The 27,315-nt window shown below is 36.8% G+C and overlaps 3 protein-coding genes across 3 annotated transcripts; 1 reads left to right on the top strand and 2 right to left on the bottom strand.

Moving 5' to 3' along the window:
• The first annotated feature begins 1,107 nt into the window (after nt 1–1,107).
• LOC130614741 (uncharacterized) lies at nt 1,108–5,019 on the top strand. Its single transcript, XM_057436184.1, has 3 exons — nt 1,108–2,297; nt 2,412–2,596; nt 2,671–5,019. The coding sequence occupies exons 1-3, from the start codon at nt 2,204–2,206 to the stop codon at nt 2,830–2,832; spliced, it is 441 nt and encodes a 146-aa protein (XP_057292167.1). The 5' UTR covers nt 1,108–2,203; the 3' UTR covers nt 2,833–5,019.
• A 157-nt stretch (nt 5,020–5,176) lies between these two features.
• On the bottom strand, nt 5,177–11,210 carry LOC130613469 (uncharacterized). Its single transcript, XM_057434809.1, has 4 exons — nt 10,341–11,210; nt 10,118–10,275; nt 6,464–10,060; nt 5,177–5,884 (listed from the first exon to the last, which is right to left on the bottom strand). Exons 1-3 carry the CDS (start codon nt 11,208–11,210, stop codon nt 8,263–8,265), a joined length of 2,826 nt encoding a protein of 941 aa, XP_057290792.1. The 3' UTR covers nt 5,177–5,884; nt 6,464–8,262.
• A 9,613-nt stretch (nt 11,211–20,823) lies between these two features.
• Nucleotides 20,824–26,246, bottom strand: LOC130614736 (uncharacterized). Its single transcript, XM_057436178.1, has 2 exons — nt 22,614–26,246; nt 20,824–21,054 (listed from the first exon to the last, which is right to left on the bottom strand). The coding sequence occupies exon 1, from the start codon at nt 25,892–25,894 to the stop codon at nt 23,384–23,386; it is 2,511 nt and encodes an 836-aa protein (XP_057292161.1). The 5' UTR covers nt 25,895–26,246; the 3' UTR covers nt 20,824–21,054; nt 22,614–23,383.
• Nucleotides 26,247–27,315: the final 1,069 nt, after the last annotated feature.

The raw sequence follows: 27,315 nt of genomic DNA, 5'->3' as shown, positions 1-27,315 counted from the left end.
TAATTAGAGCATAATTAACTCATTGTGCAGTATGTGTATGACTAGAAAATATGTCTTAAGGATCATTTAAATCTAGCTACATAGCTAATTTTATGCCGGCCAAGTAGCCAGGTTTATGTCAGATAAGTAGCTAGTGAGAAAACAGTTTTGTGCTGGTTAACTACCTAGTTTATGCTGCTAGCTAGCCAATTTGGTAGTGTTATACCAGCTTATTTTGCCACATATGTTGGTAGTTATTTGCTAGTTAGGTGTGGGTGAGAAGAGGTTCATTACATGTAAAAAATAGTGATATACTAGCTAGCTATTCATACTTCCCTCTTTCGTTTAGCCATGTAAAATATGCACATCTATCTATCTATCTATATGTTGGTAGTTATTTGCTAGTTAGGTGTGGGTGAGAAGAGGTTCATTACATGTAAAAAATAGTGATATACTAGCTAGCTATTCATACTTCCCTCTTTCGTTTTCTTGAAATATCAGTTCGTCCCCATTTTCCGCTTGGCACCATCTTTAAAAAACAACAAACACTCCATCGCTTTGCTCTTTGATAAGCACGTTGTCTCGCTTACTATAAACTGTACTAAAGAATGACCACATTAAATTGCTGGATTACTGTGATTTTTTGTTTGAATTTTTATAATTCGGATGTATAGGGACGAAATCGTATAGAAATGCTATATACTCTCCATCGTACTTCTTTTCTCTTATATTTGGCTTATATAATGTACGATGGCCCCTATGGCTCACTTCTCTTCGCAATAAAAACACTTCTCTTCTTAGTCAAAACACTTCTCTTCTGTATAACAACACTTCTTCTCTGTATAAAAACACTTCTGTATAAAAACTTCTCTACTTTGATACCCAAAGTTCTCTTCCGTTCGAAACACTTCTCTTCCAAGTGCGAAACACTTCTCTTCTATAAGCTCGAAAATTTCCCAGACTGAATCTGGTCCTTAATATATAAATTTATCCAGATCTTGTTTATGAATAAATGGCACACCCCGGGTTCTGCGCATAGGAAATTTTGTACCCAGTAAAGTTTGCATAAATTCTTACGGGGGTAAATTAACGTTTCTACAAAATTAGATTTTTCGCGGGAATTTCAAGCTATATTCTTGTACGGTCCCAGAAGCGTAATACGAGATTGCTTTTTTATCTAGTTTCCACTAACTTTGAACTTTTATATTTTATATTATATATATCTTTTGACTGCACAAATCAAGGCGATATAATAATCAATAGCTTCATGAGCTGTATCTGGCTTAAGTTTGGAGAAACCCTCCATTGGAAGAACTGTTTCCGCAAATTCAATAAATTCAGGCTCATTATCGTGATCTGGTACAGATAGTTGGCTAAATTCTTCTAGCTCATTAAGATCTAAAGTTTTTTTAAAAGACTCGCAACCATATAATTCTGGAACAAAGTACAATGTATCAGGCCTTCTACGGGGAGCACCTTTGCTTGGTGCTAACAGATGTTAATTCCAACGAATCGCAAATTCATTAAGGCTCTTTCTGAACAAATCCATAAAGCAGTGGCGTACACATTCAGCAATGAGTGCATCACCAGCAAAAATCCTAAGTCTGCAAGTTCTCTAAAAAATAACCTCCACCAACTTGGTCTGTCTTTTGAAAGTTGTGACCAAAAAGATTCGATTCTTTGATTAGCTGGGAATGTACCAACAATAAATATTCGTCATTGTGCTGAGATCTTAATGCAATCTCAACAGCTTCCAAAATACAGTTTTCAGTACCATCATCAGACCTTTTTCTTGTTGAAAAAATAGGAAGATGCTTTATCCAAAATGCCATTCCGTGGTTTTATATTTAAATTATTATTAGAATTACGTCATTCAAATATGACGTATTGTTGCGTAATACACCGAAATGCATTGGGTGCGCATTTAGCAGGAGTTCGCGGAAAAAGCCTGCTGGAGGCACACGCACGTGTTTTTGAGATTTTGTATACCGTTGAAGTTTTCAACTAAAATAAAACCTTTCGAACTGTAATCATCGTTCAATAATGGAAATAAATAAAACGAATAATGAAAATCTAGATGGAAAGTTGTCAAAGTTTTTTTTTTTTATTATTCTTGGATATTATAAAGAAAAAATAAAAGCTAGAAATAAATCAAAATCGAAAATTTTTTTCCACCGGATACTTTGTAGATTGTAAAGAAAAACAGAAATATATATTTGAATCCATGGAAGATGTCGATGTAGCAGTTAGAAATCTCGAGATAAAATCATTATCCCATTTCTCTGTTTATCAAAAAGATAAATCATTCGGAGTTGCTGGTGAGTTTTAAGTTATAATAAAAAAAATTGATCTTTAGACCATAGAGAAACAAAAAGCAGTAGTCTTCTTTAAAAAAGAAAATCTTTGTGTGTGTTACCAACTTAATTTTTTAGATATTAATTTAAAAAATCACAAGATTCTCTTCGAAGATATCAAGAACAAGGAGTCACCCCAACAAATCCTTTGGTCCGGAACTCCTTTTCTGATTGTTGGAAAAAAGTCGCTAGATTGCACGCACGGCGTAGATCATGGCATATTAAAAAAGAAGAAAATACAGGATGAAAAAATCAAAGGAAAAGTATGTTTTACCTTTGCTTTGAAATCTGAAAAGGAAAAAGAAAGGAAAAATAATAACCTTTTTCTTATCTATAGGATTCTCAAACACATCGCAAGGTATACAGTACGGCTCGGTTTATGGTTCAAAATTCGAAAAAACTTGGTTGTCCAGCAAAAATCATAATTCGTGACATCGCCTTTTTCCCAGACTTCAAAGTAAGCGCATTTATTTTTCCATTACTCGTTTTGCCGTTTTAGTCTGACCATTTTCTGCTCATCTATCTAACTACCACAGGACGAAGACACTCCTGAAGATGACGAAGTTATGATAACACATGTGTCTGAGTGTGACACTCCTTTGCCGAAACGAAGGAAGTTACTTTTCTCTAAAGAAGAAAGAAGCGCCATTGTTAACAAACAAATGATAACTGACGAGTCAATTAACATCGCACAGAGTCTTTTGTTGTCACAATTCCCAACCATAGGAGGATTTCAAGACACGGTTGTAGGGAAGACGCAAAGTTTTGACATCGTGAAATACGAAGAAAATTACATCCAGTTGCTTCATGCTGGTTCTTTGCACTGGATATGCGTGGCAAATGTCAACAACAACAAAATTGACAACAGGTATTGCTAAATTTTTGATAGCTTGACAAGTGGAAACGTTTCCGTAGATGTTGCAAATCAAATTGCCGCCTTTTCTTACTGCCAATCAGAAGAACTTGTTATCGATGTTATGCCTGTTCAGCAACAGAAAAATTGAATTGACTGCGGCCTGTTTTCGATTGCTTTTGCTACTTCATTAGCATTCGGTGAAAACGCATGCGATAAGATATATGGCAATGATTCTCTTCGTCCACACCTTCTGTCATGTCTAGATGCTGGTCAAATGACTCCCTTTCAAAGTAAGCTACGCGCAAGAAAGAGAACTTTAAGGCCGAAAAAAAAATTTGGTAGAAATATATTGCGATTGCCGTATGCCATACAATACGGACGATGAAATGGTGGAATGTTCAAAGTGCATGGAGTGGTTTCACGATAAATGTGCAAACATTGCGAATGTCCAAGCTTTGTCACGAAGAAAATGGTTTTGTAAAAAATGTAAATAAATTTCTTTAAAAAAAACACATCATCATTCAACATTTCTTTCCTGTTTTACCCAAATATCTACTTCCGCAATAAAATCTGGGTAAATCGGGGATCTGGGTAATAAGTGCGGCTAAAGGAAGCCATATTTAATTCCGAAGTATTTTGAATAAGAGTTAATTTTAAACCACGGAATGGCATTTTGGATAAAGCATCTTCCGAAAAAATATGTCACATGGCGGGGACTGATCCCGTGTAATAAACCTCACAAAAGGTTAAAGCTACGGACCAATGATGTAAAATTGCGGACCAGATTTTAGAATTCAAGTTGTAAAGAGCCACATGCAGAGAAGTGTAAGTGCAGAAGAGAAGTGTCAAAATACTGAAGAGAAGTGTCAAAATACAGAAGAGAAGTGTTTCGTTATATAGAAGAGAAGTGATTTTGATTTGGAAGAGAAGTGAGCCATAGGGGCCATCGTAATAATGAGGAAATAGGCTCCGCTACTCTCCGCAAAAAAATAATTAATCAATATAGAAAGTGTTGCGGAGAGGTTGCCAAGGCAAAGACATTAAGCACGGCAAGGAAAGGGCAAAGGCAGGCAAGGGAACAGGAAGAGGAATAAGCAAGGCAGGGGTAGGCAAGACAGGGGTAGGCAAGCCATGGGAGGCACAGGCAAGGGCACAGCAGGCAGGCACCAGAAAAGGCATAGGAAAGGAAGGGATTTATTAAGAACGGCAAGGAAAGGGAGCGACAAAGGCAGGCAAGAAAACAGGAAGAGGAATCAGCAAGGCAGGGGTAGGCAAGGCATGGGAGGCACAGACAAGGGCATAGTAAGCAGGCAACAAAAAAGACATAGAAAGGGTAGGCAATGGCAAAGGAACGGCAAGGCAGGGCCAGGCATTTAAATATACACTCCTTCCCCTTCTACAACTCGAAGATTACGTATATTTAATTAAGGTATTATAAGGTCAATATACAGAATTTTATCAATATAATACAACGGGGTTGTTGTAGGTGCAAGATAATGTTTTTCATGCCCTGTCCAGGATTCGAACCTGGATCTCTCGTTTACGAGTGTCATAGCCATTAGACTAACAAGGCGTAATAATTATGTAATTTTGTTAATTAAATATACTTAAATATTTACACTTGTGTCTAATAAAGTAAGTAATATTGATCATTATCCATCAGTTTTTGACCTTTCGTATTAAAGGATCGTGTGTTTCAGGCTTAATCCCGAAGTTTGAGGTGAAACTAAGTAAGTTTAATCAACGAGTCATAAAATTAAAAGTCTTTAAATTAACACGAATTTTGAAAAACCGGTTTACACGCTTTTTTTATAAGAATATTGTTTTTTCGTTTCAGCCTCAGTATCCTTTGCTTTTTGACAAATCTCAGCCTCAAATATTCTTAAAAATATTCTTCACCGGAAAGTATGTATTACCCTTAATATGCTTAAAGATGTTTAAAAAAATGGTGGAAAGTCGTTAAACAAAGTGAAAACGACAGGTGATCCGACAAGAAAATAAACATACAGTATAAGAAATAAACCTCTAATCAAAATCTGCGCATCACACAAATTTTCATATCTAAAACAAGAAGTTGAGCCTGGGTATATTCTTAGGATATTTCTAATTTTAACCCATTTCTCAGCCTCGATATTCTTATAATTATATTCTTATAAAAAGCGTGTAAAATCATAACTGGGTAATTTCATGGAATAAGGTAATTACGCACATTATATGCAGAATCTTGGAACAAAAAGGCAAGACACAAATAATATGACAAAACGCAAATTGTTTTATAATAGCTTAATAAAGAATTTTATAACCTAAAGTTATGCTTGCTGACTGTCTATATAACTATAGATGTCTATATAACTATATACTACGTCAAAATATTAAAAGCACATACTGTTGTGCAAAAGAAAATTTTTAAAAGAAGAAAAGTCTGGGGATGGGTTGAGAGGAATGAATTAAGAACAGCAAGATTTTGCATTTTTTTTTACCACCTATATCCTCCTCCTCTCCCTCTTTCACCGTTCTTCCTCTTCAACTTCGCCCGCTCCCGCATATCATCCTCCTGTGTAAAGGTGCGTGAGCCACCAGACGCCTTCCAGGATTTGCAATTTTGGGAGCTTATAAATGCTCCCAAAGTCTTATTTTGGGAACAAAAGTCCCGGAAGGCGTCCCACGACAAATCCAATTTCTTTGCTGATAACTCCTAAAAAATAAGACAATTGTGGAAATGCCACATTCTAAACTTCTAATCGTTCACTAAGTTACTGTTACTGTTTTATCACATTCTACACTTCAAAGCAATTATTTCTAGTGCATAACTTACTTTAACTTTCTCGTCTAAAGCCTCAATTTTCCCCTCCAGGGTATCAATTCTCTGCTTTTTAACTCCTACATAAAGATATCCCTCAAATTAATTGAATACTTTCATATGCTAATTCTTGTATGCTAATCCAACTAAGTATTATATTATCTTATTTGGCTGCTAAAAGTAGTATAGGTAGCCTTTATCTCATTCGTATAATGAGATGACAATGAGTTCATATACATAATACAATCTATGGCAGTCAGGATACCAAGCCAATAACAACAGCTAGTCTATGTAAGACCGCCTTTATGTGGCAAAACTTTAGCAATTATTTTAAAGATATAATACAGAAACATGAACACCATCCTCAGTATTAAATTTTAATAAAAAAAAACCTTACATGAATGCAAAATTTTGCATTAAAGAAATGCAATTTTAGTATTGAAAAGGTAAAAACCGAACTATGAAAATACTTACATTTACCATCAGCTCACTTTCCATTTTTAAACGCCATTAATAATCAGCACAAAGCTGTAATGTTAATGCACCTCGTTTCGGTTGCAATTGGCTTACAACGCCATTAATAATCAGCACAAAGCTGTAATATAAATGCACCTTGTTTAGGTTGCAATTGGCTTACAACGCCATTAATAAGCAGCACAAAGCTGTAATATTAATGCACCTAGTTTAGGTTGCAATTGGCTTACAACGCCATTAATAATCAGCACAAAGCTGTAATGTTAATGCACCTTGTTCAGGTTGCAATTGGCTTACAACGCCATTAATAATCAGCACAAAGCTGTAATATAAATGCACCTTGTTCAGGTTGCATTCGGTCATGCGGCATGGTAATTGTGGTATGATAATCGGTAGGGTACAGACGATATGTTGATTGCGATAAGTCAAAATGGTACGGTAATTGTGGTATGACGATCGATGTGATACAGATAAAATAGATATGCAACTGGATATTAAATGCATCGGTGGTTAATGTAACAATCACAGACCTTTGTTAGGCTGTGTTATGACCCTCCACCTCCACCTCCAGCAACGCCATTAACCCTATTCGGTCCGGGGTTTTTCGAACATACTATGACCATGGGGGGGCGGGAGCGGATTCCGCCCCCCCTCAATAACTTTTGATAGGATTGTTCAAATTGAATCAAACTTGGCACACTTATAGTACGTCATAAAAGGAACAAAATGGCACCAATAAATTTTTGCTTGCGTCAGCACATTTTCTGTGACGTCATCAGAAGCTTGAAAATTGTCAAAAATGCCACTATCTACTTAAAATATAATTACTTTCGTTCTAGAGCGAATTTTTACATTCTGTTTGAAGTTTCTGAAAGCTAAATAAAATTTATTTAACATATCTTCCGGTTTTTACATGGATCGGATAAAAAATTGCCAAAAATTGCCCGAAAATCCGTTTTTTTCCGATTTTCGGGTGAAATCCGACAAAATCGGGAAATCGGACTAGTCACGTGTTCAAATTATTCAAAATGATTTTTCTTGAGGAAATAAAGTTGTGTTGCAAGTTTCAAGTTCTAAGGATAATCCTAACAGGAGTTATTATATTTTCCCCATTATAAGGATTTCATAGAGATTTTTAGGGGTAGTTTCGAGTAATGGCCAATATCAAAGCTTCTGAAAGTTATGGGACCTAAAAAATTAGCATGCAGGTGTCTAATAGATAAATGTTGAAACTCAGTAAGTATCATAGCCATATAACAAAGCAATCAGGAGTTATTAAAAAAAAAACGTCAGGGGGGGGCGGAATCCTTGTTGGTTGTGATAAGTCGAAATGGTATGGTAATTGTGGTATGATGATCGGTAGGGTAGAGACGATATGTTGATTGCGACAAGTCGAAACGGTATGATAATTGTGGTATGTTCGGTAGGGTACAGATGATATGTTGATTGCTATAAGTCAAAACGGTACTGTAATTGGGGAATGATGATCGATGGGGGTAAGGATAAAATAGATATGGGACTGGATATCAAGTGTAGATATGGTTATTGTAACAGGTCAAGATTGTGATTGTCTCCAAAATAGATGAATTTAGGTAGTAAATAAAATTAGGAGTGAGATATGCATATTATACATGTGCAGTTTAGAGATGGTGAAGGACAAACTGCATCTTCAATACCATCATCACAAAACTCGTCAAGTTCTTTCAACAAGTTAATATACTTTTCCATAGTGATATTGAATTTTTTGACGGTTTCATTCGATAATGTCTTCAGGCGTTTCTCTTCCTCTTGTCTGGCTTTCATACGGGGATGTGTATTAATGTACAAGAGTCGTTCTTGAGTAATTGGTTCGACAAGTGCCCAATTTCTTTCTTTTTCGCATCTGGAGAATGCAGTGTAAGCTGTACCAAGGTTATTTTTTCCATCTGAATTGATTGTTGTAACTTGATACGCATGTGGGTGGCAGTTTTACCATCTCCAATCGACATACCCTGACTTTTGGCAATTGTTATCGCATATCCTGGCATCAATGGCAGGCCATTTCTGCTACAACAATTAGACTCACATCGTCCTTCAATAGCAGTAATTGGTATCCATGTTGGATGTTCTGGAATGCATAGTGGGCCTTTATAATTTGGGAAATTGACAACAACAGCTATTGGAAATTCAGGTGGTGACGTATTTGGTAAATAAAGGATTGCAATTACTTTTCCCATGGCACCATTATTAAGACCGAGGCCTGTAAGACCTTTTTGGTTTTTGGTGAGTATTACAGTTGCACCAACTGCCATTAAAGATCTCAGAGGTATTTGACCCATTTGCTTATCGGTCAAAGAGTGATGTTTACCACGGCCTCTTGATGGAATAACAGCAACTGGTACACCAAGGCTGGCTAATTTATGTTGGTTTTCTTCATTAACTTCATTCCATGTTTCCATTAATGTCAGGACGCAACCATGAAGAAAGTTACATTTTTCGGTATGGGGCAAAGCATTTTCGTAACGACTATTTATATCCTGCCAATCTTGTTGAGTGATCGAACCATTACGTATTCTAAGAAGTCGTTGTAAAAGATCCAACTGATCTTGGCCTTGGCGCATGGTCTCTGTAAGAACGATAACATGTTGAAACGAGCGATAGATTGCATAACCAGCAAAGTTGATTGTGGAATCATCGTACTTTGGTGGCTGATGTAGATCGAAAGCACGAATTGGTCCAAGTTTACCAAGGTCCCCAAAGAAATTGACAGTTGGTACACCTCCATAATAATTGTCAAAGTCTCCTGTTGCCTCACATAATCTTTGGCTGCACCAGGCCACAAGAAGCTTTGACTGCATGCTACGTTCATCAATATTAAGTTGAAATAATTTCAGTTCATTGTTTTCATGCATGCCTGTATATTTTCTGAGCTTTCTTAGAGATACATCACCCAACGGATAGTCAGAAAGCTGGACAGAATTATCTTTTTTCAGTTTGTGTGGTGGTGGAGTCATTGAATGTATAGTCCGACCATTAGGTATGAGGACTGATGCTGCACCAGTTGGGGCCAAGTTCATAACAGCAGAATTTCGCTTAAAAATACGGCGAACAATTCTAGTGAGTGCGGTAATGATGAATGTTTTCCCAACACCAGCTGTTCCTTGTATTAATAAACGTAATGGCTGGGTACCTGTTGGCAAAGTTCCTTTTGCTACTTGTAATAAATGCTGAAGATTTATACCAATGACTGTTCTTTGTAATTCATTAGCATTTAAGATGTTTATTTGGGGTAAGGTACAATCTTCAGCATGCTGCAATTCATTTCTTTCAGCTTCTTCAGATATAGATTGTAACCATGTGTCAGCATTAATTGGCCATTGACTACCAAAACTTTGAATTGCATAATTATTCCAATCAAACATAGCCCCCACATTGGGAAGAACCTGTTGTACATTTGGCTCATTCATTTCAGCAACATGGTGCTTAGCAATATCTCTCATCATTGCTCTACCTATGTTAATTTCTGCAATGGCAGAATTTCGGGAACATTGGGAACTTGCATCTGTGTATTGTGATGATTGATCTGAAGACTGAGTATCGGTTTGAATATTGATTACACTAGTGTGACTTCGTATTCTCTTGCTCTTTTTATCGAAAAATTGTTTAGCCTCTTACAATGAATCAATTAATATTGATGGACATTCTTCAGTTTGAACAAGGGAAGCCAAAGCTGCAGCAAATGACTCATGTTGTCCTTTCAATTCTTCAGTATTATGCCACGTTCCCACAGAAAATATAATGAGCATAGCTTTTGCATAGTCCTCAGTAACAGGCTAAACAGGTTTTGTTGATATTCCAGTAAAAACTGGGATGTGATCTACTTTGCAGGTACAATTACATTTCTTGCTCCCTTCCATAATGATATTTCTGGCTCTGTTTCTCTACGCTTATCGCTCAAGTATTTAGCCAATGTGCTACTCTTTGTAACGGTTCCATCTTCACCAGACGTATCCAAGGCTCGGAAGCCACTGATACCAATGTATCGAAAATTCCTGGTAGATCTAGTCAAACGGCCACCACTATTAATGAAATCTGCCGCAGCACCTGGTACGTCTACTAGACCAGCAATTTTTCGAAGCAGTCGTTGAGCCAAATTTTTAACAGTGCTTCCGTCAGTAGTGTTTTCAATGAGATGCCGATAAACATGTACCAAATCTTCGGTTGAAGCAGCCCCTTTGCAAGCATAACTGGCAATGTATTTTTGTAGAGCGAGAAGGTCCTGATCGATAATGGGTTGACTATCACAATTTGCTAGCCAACTAAGTAGGCGTGTTTTTACATGCATCATCAAGCGAGGATGATCGCGTGGTCCCTCATATCTAGGATGTTCCCCTTCTGTTATGGCAGCATTAAAAGGATGAATCACTTTACCACTTGTTTTTTTGGTTTGTGGATCAAGATCGCCAAAATGAAAGCGACAGTACTTTTTTGGAGCGGTATCCTTTTCCTTATTATTCTTACGACGATAACGCAAACAACTGGAATTACAATTATGGAGACCTATTCTATTAACAAGATAAGTATGTTGCTCTCCAATACCACCTTCATGGTTAGCGACATCTGCAAGTTCTTGCGCCAATGGGTTATGGTCTGGAGGAGCTTGAGTCCCTTCCGGTCTTGCCCATTGATCTTTGTTAGGAACCCAATCTCTAATTCCAGAAGTATTTATAATTTCATTTCCACCGGCAGGATGCAGTGAAGTGAACATGGGTGAAAAAATGTCATCACCGTCTTCGTTTGTTGTTTGCAATCAACTTTGAAGTTCCTGCGCTGCAGTTTTGTATGCTTGTGAGTCTGCAACGTTATCAGAAAACCCATCCATGATAGTTTTTACTTTTTGGGCATGTTTAGATGACGATATTATCGCATGTCCATGTATCTCACCTCGACTTTTAGCAAATTCATATCGCAACCAATAGTCATCATATTGAAATACTTCCTTGCTGACTGTGGCAAAGTAATTTATAGTCCTTGCATCAAAATACTGCGTGACGATATGAAGATTTTGTAAAATCATTTCCCGTTTGAATTTATTGTCGCTCTTCATTTGCTGCCGTACATCATCTTCGTTTAAATTGTTTATTAGCGCATGATACTTAATAAGTAGTTCATGCAATGGTTTCCAATGACATTCTGCACAACTGTTGGTATCAAAATATGCTGGTAAATCGCCAAATTCATTTCGTCTAAAAAACAACATGGCATCCAATTTTTTTTTTGGTCTCTCCAGTACGGATCGGTATTTACCAGGTTTTTTTCCAATACTAATAATTTTTCGTGGAACTGAATCATCATCATTTTGTAAATTATCTCTCAGTTCAGCGATTGTGAGGTGAGCATCATTTAATTGTTGCGAAACCAGAAAGCTACCCTGCTGCAATGCTTGCATTCGCAAACGCATGTTCAATAAGAAAAATTTTAAGTACGGATGACGTGCTACACGATTATCAGAACAATAATATATATGTTCGATGTATTCTTCAAAGTTAATTTTATTCAACCTTGGAACAGTTAAGTCACAATTTCCATTAATAAAAACAGTTGGGTATGCCATAGTAAAAAAACCAGGAGTTTTTAATTCCCGAATAGGCTGTTCTCTTGTATATTCCAAATTTGCATTTGCAACATTGCCATGTTGAAGAGCTTGATTAACAGCATCTTCGGAACCCAAGAGCTTTTCAAGTAGTGTTCGTAACTCTTTGTCAGCATCTTTAGGTTCAACAGGGCACACTAAACCAGAACGGGTTATCATCTTCAGGTAGGTTTTGTTGAAATTGATTTTCAGCAGGACCCTTATATTTGGTAATTCCACAACTGGCAAATCAGGTAGTTCAGAACGTATCTCTGGTAAATTTTGAATGCGGTCATATTTTATTGAGACATCCTTATAGTATTCATTTGGCAGGAACTGGAAGTAGCGTCCTTTAAGAGGTTTGTCAATGTGATCAGAGCCATTGTATTGATGTTTATTTTTAGTATCTTGACATTCAACACCCCCTTCTGGGTATCCAAAACACAGCCCTCGTAATGCATTTTCAACTTTAACCCTTTGCACGGTATACTGTTGAACCGAATTTTGACTTCCCTTCTTTCTAATAACCACTATTCCAACATCCGATGGTAACGATGGCAATTCTTTAGCAATTTGCATTCTTTGAAGGAAACTGATACAATGTCCTTTTGATGCAAGCATGCCATATCTTAGGAGGTGTATATTCATGATAACAGTGATACGACGAATCAACGCTACTTCCAGTATGGTCAAATTTTGGAGATATGGCGGCACTTGTAAAAAATGCATATCATTATGGCGGATGTTATCGTGTAGTGGGCCCAAATCGTCATCATCGGCTGAGAGTATACCTGAAAATCTAGCAGGTGTCTTGACACTCTTTTTGAAACGACTAAGACTCTCCCTATGACACCTGTCACACCTTCCATCGCTGAAAATTTTCCAAGGCTTAACGGTAATTGGTTTTGTTTTATTTGCTGCAGAGGAGTGATAGGAAGGGTAGCATGAAATACTGGTCGGGTTTCACAACAAGTTTTACAGGTTGCCAAGCTATGTAACTTTTCACCTTTCTCAAACTGTTCTACAGCAGCCACAACATCAGGATTTTGATGAATGGTGGAAGTTTCATTTCTGTAAATATCACCTTGGTCACTGGTTTGGTCGTTTGTAAATTTGTTGATAAAATATTTTCCTGATTGTGTGTAGTAACTGGCAGTGTACCTGGCAACGACAGATTTGTACATTTAGAGGTAGATAGTTTTTTCAAAGCAGATTTTTTCTCCTCAGCTGCAGCTGATTTGGAAAGTGCCTTTTTGCATTTATAATTTATTCACAGGTGTCTTTTTTTTGTTTCGATACTTGTTTCATTAACTTTAGGTTTTTCATATTCAATATTCAACTGAAGACACTTTTGCTGCAAAGCAGGTTCTTTTTTTGATAATATATCTTTTTTGATTCCTTTTGGTATTTTAGCAGCAGACACATAAGATGTCATTAGTTTTTCTACTAGAAGATCTTGCTTTTCCTTCAAAGTAGTAGCCTCCTTTTCAACAGGTTTTTGTTTGGTTATATTTTTAAGTTAGACTGAAGTTATTGATGGCAAACAAGGAATCTTTTTGGGTGGACTGAGTGGTGTGGATGATGTAACAGAAGGAATGCTCACATTGTCATCAAAGATCAGCGATTGGTAGTGATTTTGATTAACCCTGCCAAGCAAAATAAAAGCACCTGAAGTTGTACCATCTGTCAATAGATGTGCCACTTGTTGTTCACCAGCCATATCATGTGTTTCGTCATGTGTAGGACTAATAAGGGTATATGGGTGCATGGCAGTGCTGGTATCTGATGTTATTAAAATGCTGACACCCAGCATTATTGCAGCAGCCCGTATGAAAATCTCTACAACATCAACAGTAGGTCTTGACTGAGTTTGTAAGTCACATTCCCACTCTTCAGGGCTTATGGATAAAAAGTCTCTGTTATTTTGAAAAATTTCTAAATTACTATTTTCACGAACAAATTGAACTACAGCTGCTCGTAGTTGGAGGTGATTCTGGAAACGTAGTCTAGGGGGCACAATTTGTCTTATCTCAGGGAGATCAAGTTGCTGTGCTACTGCTCTATAAAAGCAGTTGCCATCCCCTATCGTCACTTCTCGATACGTGATATTTGACAAACCAATACTTCTAGCATAAGCGACTATTTGATTGGCAGAGTTTGATTTGTTTAGAAGATGGGTGGCAAAGGATTCCTGTAGTGCTACTTGGAAGTCGATATCATTATTATTATTAAAGGGGCCAGGATTGCTTTCAATATCGCCAGATAACACTAACAGTAATTTCAAAGATGCAAGACTGATATTACAGCTTAGACAACACATGAAAATTACGAAATAAAAAGTTTTAAAAAATGGAAGTTGTTGTTATTATCTATCTGATCAAAAAACATTCCAGAATTGCTGTGAAAATTTTTTGTTTCATTCCTAATATTATTGGAGTGACTGGCAGCTACATTATAAAACGACCCAATAGTAGCACGATATGCCTGGACCGATATCATGATGAATTTGGTCTTCAAAGTCAACCTGCGATTGCTTCAGTGCTTCGAAACAGAAAGTAAATACAGGACACAGCAGGGGACTAAAAATCAGATAAATAGTAAAGTAAATCTACTTAAGATAGCACTTAAATCAGATATAACGGTAGGTAAATCTACTAAAAGATGTACCTAGCTGTAGATTATTAAACAATACTTAAAATTATTAAATAATACTTATCCAATAATCCAAAAAGTATCAATAAAGTTTGAGCAAACAAACGCAACACGCTCCAGTAAATTTCCAGAGGGTTTCAGAATAAGTAGCGCCAAAAAGTATATTTCGACGGCGTAAACCACGTGATCCATATTGTCCAATCACAGTTAAAATTTTTCATTTTTTATAAAAGTTCACTGGCTCTAATTTTGTTATTATTCAGCCAGAGGTCGACTTGCGAAGGTTCTAACTCGACCTGCGAGACAAGGGTATCCAAGTTTTTATGGGATGAAATAATTATTGTATTATCTGCATATAGGTGGTGGTGGTTTGAATTGATGACAGATTTTAAGTCATCAATATACAAAAGAAAAAGCAGGGGCCCAACACAGATCCCTGCGGCAAAGGTAAAAAGTCAGGGTAAAATCAGAATATATATATATACATCATAGTATACGAAATATAATATCCTTAATACTGCAATATATAGCTATATGTGCAACATAATTAATGTTTTTCCAAGCCCTGTCCAGGATTCGAACTTGGATAGATAGATAGATGTGCATATTTTACATGGCTAGCCTCACAAATATCGAGGGATATACCCTGTCTATTATTTCCAGGAGGGGCCATGGCGTAGATGGAGAGTCCTAGAGTATTTAATGCTCATTTTGAGCTACGCAGACCCAATTAGAGCCCGCGCTCTACTAGACAACTCCCGGCATCTTCCCAATTTCCCTCACATGGCTTGGGTTAACCCGGGGCTATGGTAACATTCATTCGCCCATGTTGAATCGCCGTCAAGAGGAATCGAACCCCGGTCTCCAGCACAGAGTACGAGAGCTATAACCACTAATCTACGGCGCCACATCTCTCATTTATAAGAGTGTCATAGCCATTAGACCAACAGGGCATGAATGCATATATACTTTTATAGTTGCACATTATAGCCACACATGTACAGAAAGTCTGATATATAAGAACATCAAAATTTAGTTTTCTTTATACAAGTGTCTCAGAACTGCAATATTAACCACAACAGCAAAAATAAAAATAAAAATATAAAAATATATAACCAAAATGAGTCAAAACTTTGTACTCTCTGCACACCACATGTTACTTATGTTAACTTTTGAAGTTGTAGCTTCACGCCTGTTGTGGACGACCGACGTCAGTCACTTCTTCCTCTTCTTCTACTTCATCTCTAGAGAGAGGAGGATGAGGGTTAGATCAAACTACAGTGACTATACTGTTTTCTGAGGCTTTATATATGGAGAATTTTTACTCACAAATTTTTATATGTCATGGGGCTTCTTTATTAGCAAAAACACAGTCTATTCTGGACACAATATTCTATATGGGTCAGTGACACATTTTATTTAGAACAAAACAAATCAGAAGATGCTACAAAACGTTACGAAGGATTTTTCTAATGCGAATTGGATGGCAAATTTGCAGGCGAAATGTATCTGAGCATGCACATTTTTATTTGTGTTATTTTGCTTCGAAAAGTTTGCTTAACAGAAAAGTAGAAACAAGGTTCTTTTTTCATGTAAATATACATCCTAACAAAGTTTTATCCTAACATAGAAAAAATAACAAAAGAAGTCTTAATTCAAAAAAAAAAGATGTATATATATACTCAATAAAATGCATAACTATAAATTCAAATGAAAGCTCAATGTTGTTCAATGTTTATATATATTTGAAGATTTTCTATGTTTCTATGTTATTTTTTCTGTTAATATATAGATGTTTGAAGATTTTCAGGACATGTTAATGATTGCACAAGAACCACTCCTTAGAAATTAAAAAACATTGTTACTAGAAAATATGGATGTTGGTGTTAATCCTGATATATATATATAGAAATAATTTCATTTTCTATAACATGACTCGCACTAGTGTATAAAATTAATTTGAAGACACATGATCCTGTTGCTGTATTAGCGAAAGAGTAGTCTGTTTGGAACGCCAAATAGTCTATGGGTCTACATTTTGTTTAGAATCCGACGACTACAAATTTACATGTTAAACAAAAATTGCATCCAGCACCGTGATGCCCCAGCGGTAGCTAAATATTTACTCCTCTGGGTGATTGGTGATGCCTCTTAATTTCTAGCTAGCTCCACAATCATATGACTCTCCTCCCCCTGCCCTCTCCCCAACACTTCTCTGTCATTCAATCTTGAAAAAAATTACCTTTGGTGTCGGTAACATGTGACCATGTCAATGTCTATATAAACATTGACAGGAAGTATTATATGTGGAAAAATAGCGATGTTCTTTTGTTGATTTTGCTAAGTTTTTTTAGTCATTCTTTATATACATTTAAAAAATTTGTCAAGAGCCAACACATTTTGTGGAGCTGGATAAAACTACAAAGTAGTTATGTGATGGACATCACTCACTGTGTGCAGTAGCAGCTAGCTAGCTCAAAAATCCGTCCTAAAGTCTTAGGACGGATTTTTGAGAATTCTCTTATGATGCTATCTTCTAATCATCTAGCATAAGAGAAAACTTAATAGGCATTTTTATGCTAGTTAAATTGGTAGTTTTAAAGATTCATAAAATATCAAAATCAAGTACCTCGTGTACTCTACTCGTTATCTTTCTCAACTATACTCTCTAGAAAAATTGTACAACAAAAAAGAAGAATGCGGGGAAACCCCGAAAAAATAATAATGGCGTCATTATTTACATACTCCCCCCGTTGACATGTCCGATGTCAACACGGTATGACTAAACATAAAGAAATCCTAAATATATATATATGTCAAAAAAAACTATAAATACTCTTCGCGGAGTTTACGCATCAACTGTCCTTCAACCGCAGCCTTTCTCGTCGGCCTTCGTTGTTGCTCATCTTCATTGAGAGTGTCTTCAGCGGGTTTTTCAAGTCCACTTTTTTCAACTTTTTCAACTTCGTTTTCAGTCTCATTTGCTATTTCAAGTGGAATCAGTTTTTGAATAGGACGCGTTATCGTAGAAACAAGTCCTTTCTTGGTGTTAACCCGAATCTTCGCACCACGAATAAATCCGTCCTTTCCATAGATCAGTTCCGTAACTTTACCCAATGGCCATCTACTTCTTGGCAGTTGGTTATCATCTTTCACCACCACGACGTCGTTCAACTTTAAATCAGGTGTTTCTCTGCCATCCTTTCTGTAGAAGTGATGTTGCCGTAATTCGTTCAAATACGTTCGATAAAATCGTCGCCACTGATCGTCAAGCACTCGTTGTACATAAAGTAATCGTTTCGAGCACTGGTCGGTATCATTCATTGGGACACATTCAGCACCAACAATGTTCGAGCCGTAAATCAAATGCAAAGGTGTGATAGTCTGTCCAAGATCGTCCTCACTCTGATATGTAAGTGGTCTTGAGTTAATCGATGCTTCAACTTGGCACAGAACTGTCTCGAGCTCTTCGAAAGTCAATAGTGCCTTCCCAATGGTCTTACGCAAGGCGGTTTTCATTGATCTGACGATCCTTTCATAAAATCCTCCCCACCAAGGACTCTTGGGGAGAATCGGGTTAGTTTCAATAGACTCATGTCTCATAAATCTTTTTACATGGTTAGATTTAAACGTTTTAAAGTTATCATGCACAACCGTAGCAGGCGTTCCTCTTCTGGATTGAAATCTTTTGAAAGCTCTAATGAACGCTGGCGTCTTTAAATCGGGTGAAAGCTCAAAGTGCACAGCTCTAGTAGTAGCACATGTAAGTATTAATACGTATACCTTTGTCGTGTTTCGGTTCTCGGTACGAATGTAGAGTGGACCAGCATGATCGAACCCAACGTGTTCAAAAGCTCTCGAAGCGCAATACCTGTATTCTGGTAGATCTGGAGTCGGTGGTGATTTAATAGGTTTGCCTTGGTATCGTCGACAAACAATGCACTGTCGTAAAATAGATTTGATTGTGCGTCTACCTTTCGGAATCCAAAACTTCATTCGTAACATGTTGAGTGTCGCTTCTACGCCTTGATGAAATGTTTTTCGTGGGCATCTTCAACCAGAAGTTTTGTAAAATGTGAATCACTCGAAAGAATCAACGGATACCTTTCGTCATATGAAAGCTTTTTATTCTCACCAAAACGTCCTTTAACACGTAAATCTCCTTTCTCATCTTCAAACAACTTCAGGGCGGACGAAAGTTTGTTGAAGTAGTTTTGGTTGTTTCGAAGTTTTCGTTGATTGTTTGTAATCAAAATATCAAATGCACTTTTGTATTCTTGAGTCGACAGTTCACGATCGTTGCATACTGATAAGTCTCTTTTTCGAATTCGATTTAACAATTTATTCGCAAATCTGTAAACATATCCAATGGTAGTTATAAGCTTTTTCAGTGAGCTAAACTTAGTCTCGTCTATAATATCATGTAACTGCGAATGACAATGATGAGTGGAATGACTAATGTTAGTAGTGACATGACTTTTCTTCTCTTCTGACAAAACATCGAATGAATGTTTGTTGACATGAAACTCAGGTGGAACAAAGCTGGAATCAGACAGAAATTCAGGACCGTTTAACCACAAATTTGGATTGAAGTCACCAATTTTGTCTGGTCTGGTAGGTATATCACTGGGGTTATAAATGGTGGAAACGTGAAACCATGATTCCGATGGAATGACTGATCGAACATAAACAACTCTGTTTTCTACCCATGGCTTCCACTGCTTCAATTTGCCTTTTAGCCAACAAAGGGCAACTTCCGAATCTGACCAACCGAAAAAACGATCAACTTTCAATCTACCATTGATCGCATTAAGCACATGGCTCATCAACTTTGCTAAGAGAGCACATCCTAGCAATTCTAAACGTGGAACAGAATGCGGCTTTAGGGGCGCAACTTTCGTTTTAGCAGTCACTAGCGAAACACTTACGCCGAGGTTAGTTCGTATTTTTGCATAAATCACAGCAGCGTAGGCAATCGTCGAGCTATCACAAAATCCATGCAGTTCAATTGATTGAATTTCATGACGCGGTTCACAGAATAAATAACGTGGTATCTCAAAAGTTTGTAAATTCGCAAAATCGTTCAATATATCTCTCCATTGTTTAAACAGTTCCCCTTGCAGTGGATCATCCCAGTCGGACTTGTGTTGACAACATTTCTGGAAAAGAACCTTTACTTTGGTGGTGATTGGTGCGATCAGGCCCAACGGGTCATAAAATGAAGCAGATATACGTAAAATGTTTCTTTTTGTTGGAAACAGTTCTTTCGCTCGTTTCAATAACTCGTCAAATCGGTACACTAGAATATCTCTGTCGATGTCCCACTCGACCCCTAATACTTTGGGGTTAACAGTTTTGTCGCTATTCGGTTCAGAATTCACGTTCTCAATTTTATCGATAAAAGTTTGTAATTCATTGTTATTAGTAGCCCATTTTCGCAAATTGAACCCTCCTTCTTTCATGATTTGTTTACTAATTTCGTAAAGTTTCTTGCCTTCAGTTACGGTATCGGTACCGGTTGTTAGGTCATCGACGTACAAGTCATCCTTCAAAACATCAGTAATTTCGGGGCAGATAATTTCGTAAGTCTCCAAGTGGTGTTGGATTGTCCCATTGAGTAACTAGAAATTAAAAAAAAGGTTGCGAAGCATTTCGCAAGTTGCAAGCAAAATTAAACTATCCAATACTTTGTCCCTAGCGCTTCTTGTTTCTTTGGCGCTAACATCTTCCGAAATACATCAAAATTGAATATCATATAGAAGAACCCTGGGGACGAGGTAGGAAAATGAACGCTCTGCGGAACAATTCGTTGCTCAAAAACAGTTGTTTTTGCGAATAGACTGCGCGAGTATTTGATGTGCGTGGGATATTCTTTTCAAAATGTGCGAGAAAATTAGATTACGCGAAACTAACAAAAACGAATAACGCGTGTTAAAATTTTGTACCGCCTTTTCCCACAGATTGGTAAAAGTAAAGAGCGCAATACAAAATTACACTTTTAGCAGTATTCCGAAAGATATGTGATACATCGAGTTGTACAACCCGCAGAAGTTGGTCCTAACGTAACGATTTCGTAAATGACCTCACAACAAAACAGTATTTTTTTCACGTAAAAATACCGGCAGTAGAAGCCACAGAATCTGCTGGAACGAATTTCGAAAACTCACGGGAAACAATTAAAACAAAAACAAACAAATCAAAACAGTTTTTTAACTTTATCAAGATTTATTAAATAGCTTCAAATTTGGGCAGAAAAACAATAACGGATTCGCCTTCTTTTCACCACACGCATTAGAAGATTACATCACTCACTCCCATTGTACACAATCTAAAAGAAAAAGAAAACATTTTCATATAGTGAAGCTTCCAGTGCCTTTAAGGAATGGCCAAGTCAATGGAATTAAAAGCACTGTTTTTCATCTTATAAATAATTAAGGCAATTCGGAAAAGTATAAAAGAAAAAAACTAAACAATTTGGCAACTTTACTAATTTTATACGCAAAGTTCCAACCATACCAACAGTTTCCAAATCTGACAAAATCATTTTAGAAGTGTTTATTTTTTCAGAATTTGATTGATGCAAGGCCAAGGGAAATTAAATAAGTTTATTGTCCTAGACCCATTTAAAAACATATGCTTCTCATCATTCAGTTTTTTTTCAACCAACATTAATGTAATCACCCAGAGGAAATTATAATGTCTCTTGTGTGTGTTTTAGAAGCTGAGTACACAAATACACAAATATTACAAGTGCTGAACTTTGGCAATCATATTTTGCAATCAGACCCTTTTAAAAACTATGCTGAACCATGTCAATTATTAAATTCAGCACTAATAGAAAAGCACCTTGGATAGGATTCTTTGTTGGGCGAATAAAATGACTGACAAATGGTTTATCGTGAATGAAATAGTAATTTTTACACAAATAATTTAAAAAATAATGAACTTTGTTATGTGGGTTGTTCTCAAACACACGTGGGCGGTGGACAAAAAACTGTGATGTAATTTCTCTTGGTCTATTATTCCTGAGAATATTCTAAAATAAGAGGGTGTCAATAAGCTGCAAACAGCCACATATATAAGGGCAAGTTCGGGCAACTTTTCCAATTAAATTAGTGATTGTCTTCCAAAACCGCCCGCACTTTCCCGAACTTGCCTGGAGCATTTTCAAAATTCAATTCCTTGTAACATACCTTGTGGACGATAGTTGGAAAAAGATGCTTTAAGAGAAAGAAGTTAATAAAAATTAAAAGTTATTTATCAAGTAAATTTTATCAAAAACCATCAAAAACAGTTCTTTTAAGAACTTTACTACCACATAGTTTACTTTATGGTCTATGCAGGTTTTTTCGGGTGAATACTTCAATTTTTTTGCAAAACGCTAAACTTGCCCAAAAACGCCTGCACGTTATACGGCGTATGCAGCTTATCAGCACCCTTGTTCTAAAATTACAAGCAGTTTCGAAGATGCCCACGCCGTTTTTAGAGGACGTGGTGCGGCTTGGGCATCCTTGAAGTTCTGTTTAATGACAGTTTTAATGTTTTAATGTCGTTTTAAACCTTGTTCTCAGGGAGGGTGTACGGAAAACTAATTCCTATTGACTATTACATTGCTGTTGGTTTGATAGCAAAAGTGGATATTTTTTTAATTACTGTAACAGGTTACTTATATAATAAATAAAAAATGATAAAAAACGGTTGGTCAGCTCACTCTAGCACCCAGAGCTATTTGTTTTGTCTGCGCCCTAGCTACAGGTTTTCCTATATCTGGCTATCAGTTAGGTAGTAATACAGCTTCTCCATATGTATTCTACAAATTACTTTCAATTCTTTTATACAAAACTGAGCTCTAGCTAGCTAGCTACCTTTCGTGTGATTAAGCCTTACCTTGATTTGGATAAAACCAATTAAAATTGATAATATTGTATTCTTACATCTTCTTAGAAACAATAAAATAAAACACAGCTCGGTGCGTTATAATTGTACAAATTACTTCAATTTTTCTTTAGGAAAGGGTACCTTACACAGGAGCTTTCCAATCCAAATAAAATCTCCAGAAAAAGCACAGCAACAAAAAAGCTTAAAATACACAAGTAAAGTCGATTAGAAACAGGACTAGCAATAAATTTTTTCAAAAGAAGAAAACCGTTTTAATACTATTATATTTCATTAAAATACAACTATAATAGTATTAGAAGCAAAATTGCAAAGTAATTAATTAATTATTTATACCATAATTAGCTATAATACAAAGAAATAAGGCATATTTTGGGTCTGTAAAATATACGTGTCTAAAATGCCGACTACCGTTTCTTGTTCACGGCATATTCCTCTTTGTGTGTTCAAGTTCGGCGGACGTATAATCCGGACCAAAAGACGGGGGGGGGTCAAAATCCGGGGGTGGGGGGGGTACGAGCCGTACTTATTGCATTTTTTACTAAACTTATACTTTAACCCCTCGGTCCAAACTTATTTGTTTTATTAGAAAAAAAAATACCCTAGCTTTATGTGCAAAAATATCAGTCCTATTTCTTTACGCTGATTTTATATGATTTTTTTTCTATCGAAATTTTGAGAATCTCAATAATTCTCTTGGTATACCTCGCGTGTAGCAAACGTGCTCCACAATTTCGCTTCGCTCGCTTCGCTCGCAAAGCTCAATTGCTTCGCAAAAACGGACTGCACGTTAACCCAAACACGACACGCAGAAATCGATAGATAATGAGCTTTGAATCGTTCTCGGTAGGGTTTTCTTTCCACAAAAAACGAAGATAATTACGGTCTTTCTCAGCGATTTCAATATTCAAGAAGGCTTGTTGAATATCAGCAACTAAAGCGACGTAGTTCGTACGGAATCTCAGCAGAATGTCAAACACCTTAGCAAGTAAATTAGGACCAGAGTTCAAAATGTCATTGAGGGATGGTTTGTGAACGGCACAAGATCCATCAAAAACAGGACGAACTTTCGTTGTACTTTTATCTTGGCGTACAACCGGATGATGCGGAAGGTAGTGAGCATTTTCGCAAGCTATCTCACTTTCTGGAACTTTTTCTATAATCTGTTTCGATTCGTAGTCTGCAAAAATGTCGTTGTATTGCACAGCTAAATCAGGTTCATTTCGTAATCGTTTGTTAACAAGAGAATCTAAGCGTTGTTTCAAAACTGCAAAATTATCGGAAAGTTTATCATGATCAGGACGAAATGGTAATTCGGTCACGTAGCGTTCACCGTTGAATTCAAGAGTTTGTTTAAAAGAAGATAATACGTTTTCGTTTTCTCCGTCACCGATCGACTCAATTTGCCAAAACTTGTTCAACTCGTCACGAAGAATTGTGTTTTCGGTATCAACACGGCAGGCGTGTACTTCCATGCAGCTTGATTCGTTCGCTTTCGACTGTTCACCTCCGGACAAAATCCAGCCAAGTTTGGAATTGATAGCGATAGGACCGCCTCTCGGATCTCGAACAACTTCGCCGGTAATGAATGAATAATAATGGTCTAAACCAATCAGAACGTGAACATTCAGTCTCGTTTCACCATTTGAAAAATCTGCTAATTTCAACCGCTTCAAGTGTTCGTAATTATCAGCGTAATATTTCGCATTCTGATTTGAGAGAGGAGCGCAAATGTTTGGTACGGCAATGGCTTCGATGGGTACGGTAGATGAGCGGTCAGCGGTTTTTACATACAACTTAACAACGGGTAGCTCTCTCGATTGGCTGTTGCTATGGTTCAAAGTGTTAATAATTAATTTTTCCTTTCGAATTGTTTCTAAATTCAGTTTTTCTTTCAGTTCAATTGTGACATATGTTCTCTGGCTACCTGAATCAAACATGAATCTCGTTTGTATGTTCCTGCTCTCCCTTTCTTTCGAAACAAAAGCTTTAGCCGTCTGCAAAAGAATTCCTTTGTTTCCTTGGCTGATGTGATTCGCGTTGGTTTCGTTAGAAGGGTTTTCCTCCGAGCCATTGTTGTCTTTATCTTTTCTTTCGGCACGTTTTTCTTTCATACACAAAGAGATGTGGTGACGTCTTCCACATCTATTGCATATGTAATTTGAACAACAGTTCTTTGAAATGTGTCCATGCTGCAAGCATAAAAAGCAACGCCCTTCCTTTTTCATAATTTGCGAACGTGTTTGTACGTTGGTAACTTTTGAACACCTCGACGGAGAGTGAGAATCGTGACAGAAAACACATTTTTTTCTGTCCAAAGTCAATAAGCAGTCTGTGGTAGAAATTCCTCCTCTCTTGTAATTTTCATTGGGAGTTTGTCCCTTGCCTTTCGCGGTTACAGTGCACCTCTCTCGAGCTTGCAGTTCGTTATTGATAAAAAACAGCATCTTTTCAACGGACCACTTCTCCTCTCCAAAATTTCTAGAAATAATCATTCGTAATTCGTTGGGAATTCTTTCGTTCAGAACCGGAATCAATAAACTCAGCATTTCGCTATTATACTTCAAATTTTTCAAATTTCGAATACAGTTCTCAACATCATTATAAAGTTTTCTCAATTGTTGGGTGTTATCCATTGATCGTACTGACTCAATCTTCAACAGGGCTTCCATGTGCGCGTTAATGAGCACCTGTTCGTTGCCAAAACGGTTTCTAAGCAACTCTATAGCATTTTCGTAGTTACTGTTCGTCAATTCTAACCCAGAAATAGTTGATAAAGCGGTTCCTTCGACGTATCTCTTCAAATAATTAAATTTATCAATTGCATTCAAACTGTCATTGTCATTAATGGCTGAATTAAACTGGTCCCAAAACGAGGGCCAATTCAAAGGGTTCCCATTAAATTTGCTCAGTTCTATTTTGGGTAGTCTCATCGATTTCTTTTCAACAGACCGTGTCGATTCTGTGGTTGAAACATGTGGTCCGGTAGCGGTAGTAATAGTCGCGAGACTCATGTTCACTAATAGATAAAATTCTGTAGCCTCCATAACGTCGGTTTCGATCTCTTCAGCCGATAAAACACCGTATAGCTCTTCATCTAACTCCTTTAACTGTTTAACAGTGTCAATTAAATTGGTCTGTAAAGAAATAATTTCTGCTCGTTTCTCCTCCGAAAAGTCCTTAACTATGACATCAATTCGCTCGCGCAAAGTGCTCGCAATAGACCGCAACCCCTTTCGCCTTGCACTCTTCCTCGTAGTCGCAGTAGACATAATGAAATTTAATGTAATGCAAAAAATAAAACCAATGAAACTGGAAGCATGAAAAATGAAAGTTTTTGAAATTTGACGTGCAGTACACAATAAGACGATTTCAGAATAACAAACACTGTCTAAGCTAAGTTAAAGTTCATAACATAAATCCACCAATTCGAGCAAATAATATCCACACAACATCACAAGTCCACCAATTCAAGTAAATATCCAAAAATAATATCAAAAGTCCATCAATCGAGCGCCATTTAAAGATTCATAAAATATCAAAATCAAGTACCTCGTGTACTCTACTCGTTATCTTTCTCAACTATACTCTCTAGAAAAATTGTACAACAAAAAAGAAGAATGCGGGGAAACCCCGAAAAAATAATAATGGCGTCATTATTTACAGTAGTTTTATGCTAGCTTAGCTGCTACTGTTGTGCTAGATAGCTTTAGGTGTATGTAAGGGGTATTCACAACCTTTAAAAAACAGTGATCATAACCTCCACTTCTTTCTTGAAAAATCTCATCATTTCGCTTCTAGCTGGCTGACTACGTTTAGCACCATCTTTAAAACACAACAAAAACTCCATCGCCGTGCTAAAAACACGTTGTCTCGCTCAATCAGATATTTACGAAAATTTACCAACAAATGACCAGATAAAATTACTGGGCAACACTGATAAAATGGCAGAAATTTTTATAAATTTGATGTATAGGGACGAAATCGTATAGAAATCCTATATGCTCTCCACCGTGCTTACTTTTCACTTATATTTGGCTTATTTAATGAGATGATGGGCTTCGCTACGCTCCGTGCGCTAGCGCGCACTCCGCTACTCTCCGCAAAAATCGTTTCAAATCCGTAAAGAGATTGTTTCAAAAAAAAATTTTACGAATTGAAAAAATTATTTTTGAAACGATCGTGGAGACGATCCCTAATTATCGGCCTACAGTACTGGAATCAGGACACCTAACATCGTGGATCGCGTATCATGTGCGTCGCGCACGATTCACGATGCTGTCGCGATTGTAAAATTTTTTAGCATTGTGAAGGTCGCGATCCATTGTGGGGTCGACTTTCACAATGCATCGTGACTTTCGCGATCCATACCGCGACCATCATGATACATCTTTAAACAATATAAAAATCACGTAATTAATGTCATGAGAGAATAACGCAATTAAATATGAATAATTGTTTTTTCGACCCTAACTTTCACGATAAAAAGAATAATAAAAATATCAACAAACAAACTTTTTTTTATCCCATCTTGTGAAAAAAAAGATTATGAATGTCGTAACACCCTCCTTCGTTATGATTAATATATGTTTAAAATTACGCTGCTTGCTAAAATCTTAAATTTCTTAGTCGATATCATTTAGGAAAAATAATTAATATCATTAAATCTTTTTTAAGGATATTAGAAAAATAA

This window comes from Hydractinia symbiolongicarpus, chromosome 11 (assembly GCF_029227915.1).
Source record: "Hydractinia symbiolongicarpus strain clone_291-10 chromosome 11, HSymV2.1, whole genome shotgun sequence".
Lineage (NCBI taxonomy): Eukaryota > Metazoa > Cnidaria > Hydrozoa > Anthoathecata > Hydractiniidae > Hydractinia > Hydractinia symbiolongicarpus.
Note: the sequence above shows the minus strand (reverse complement) of the source record. Positions and strands in the feature narration are given on the sequence as shown.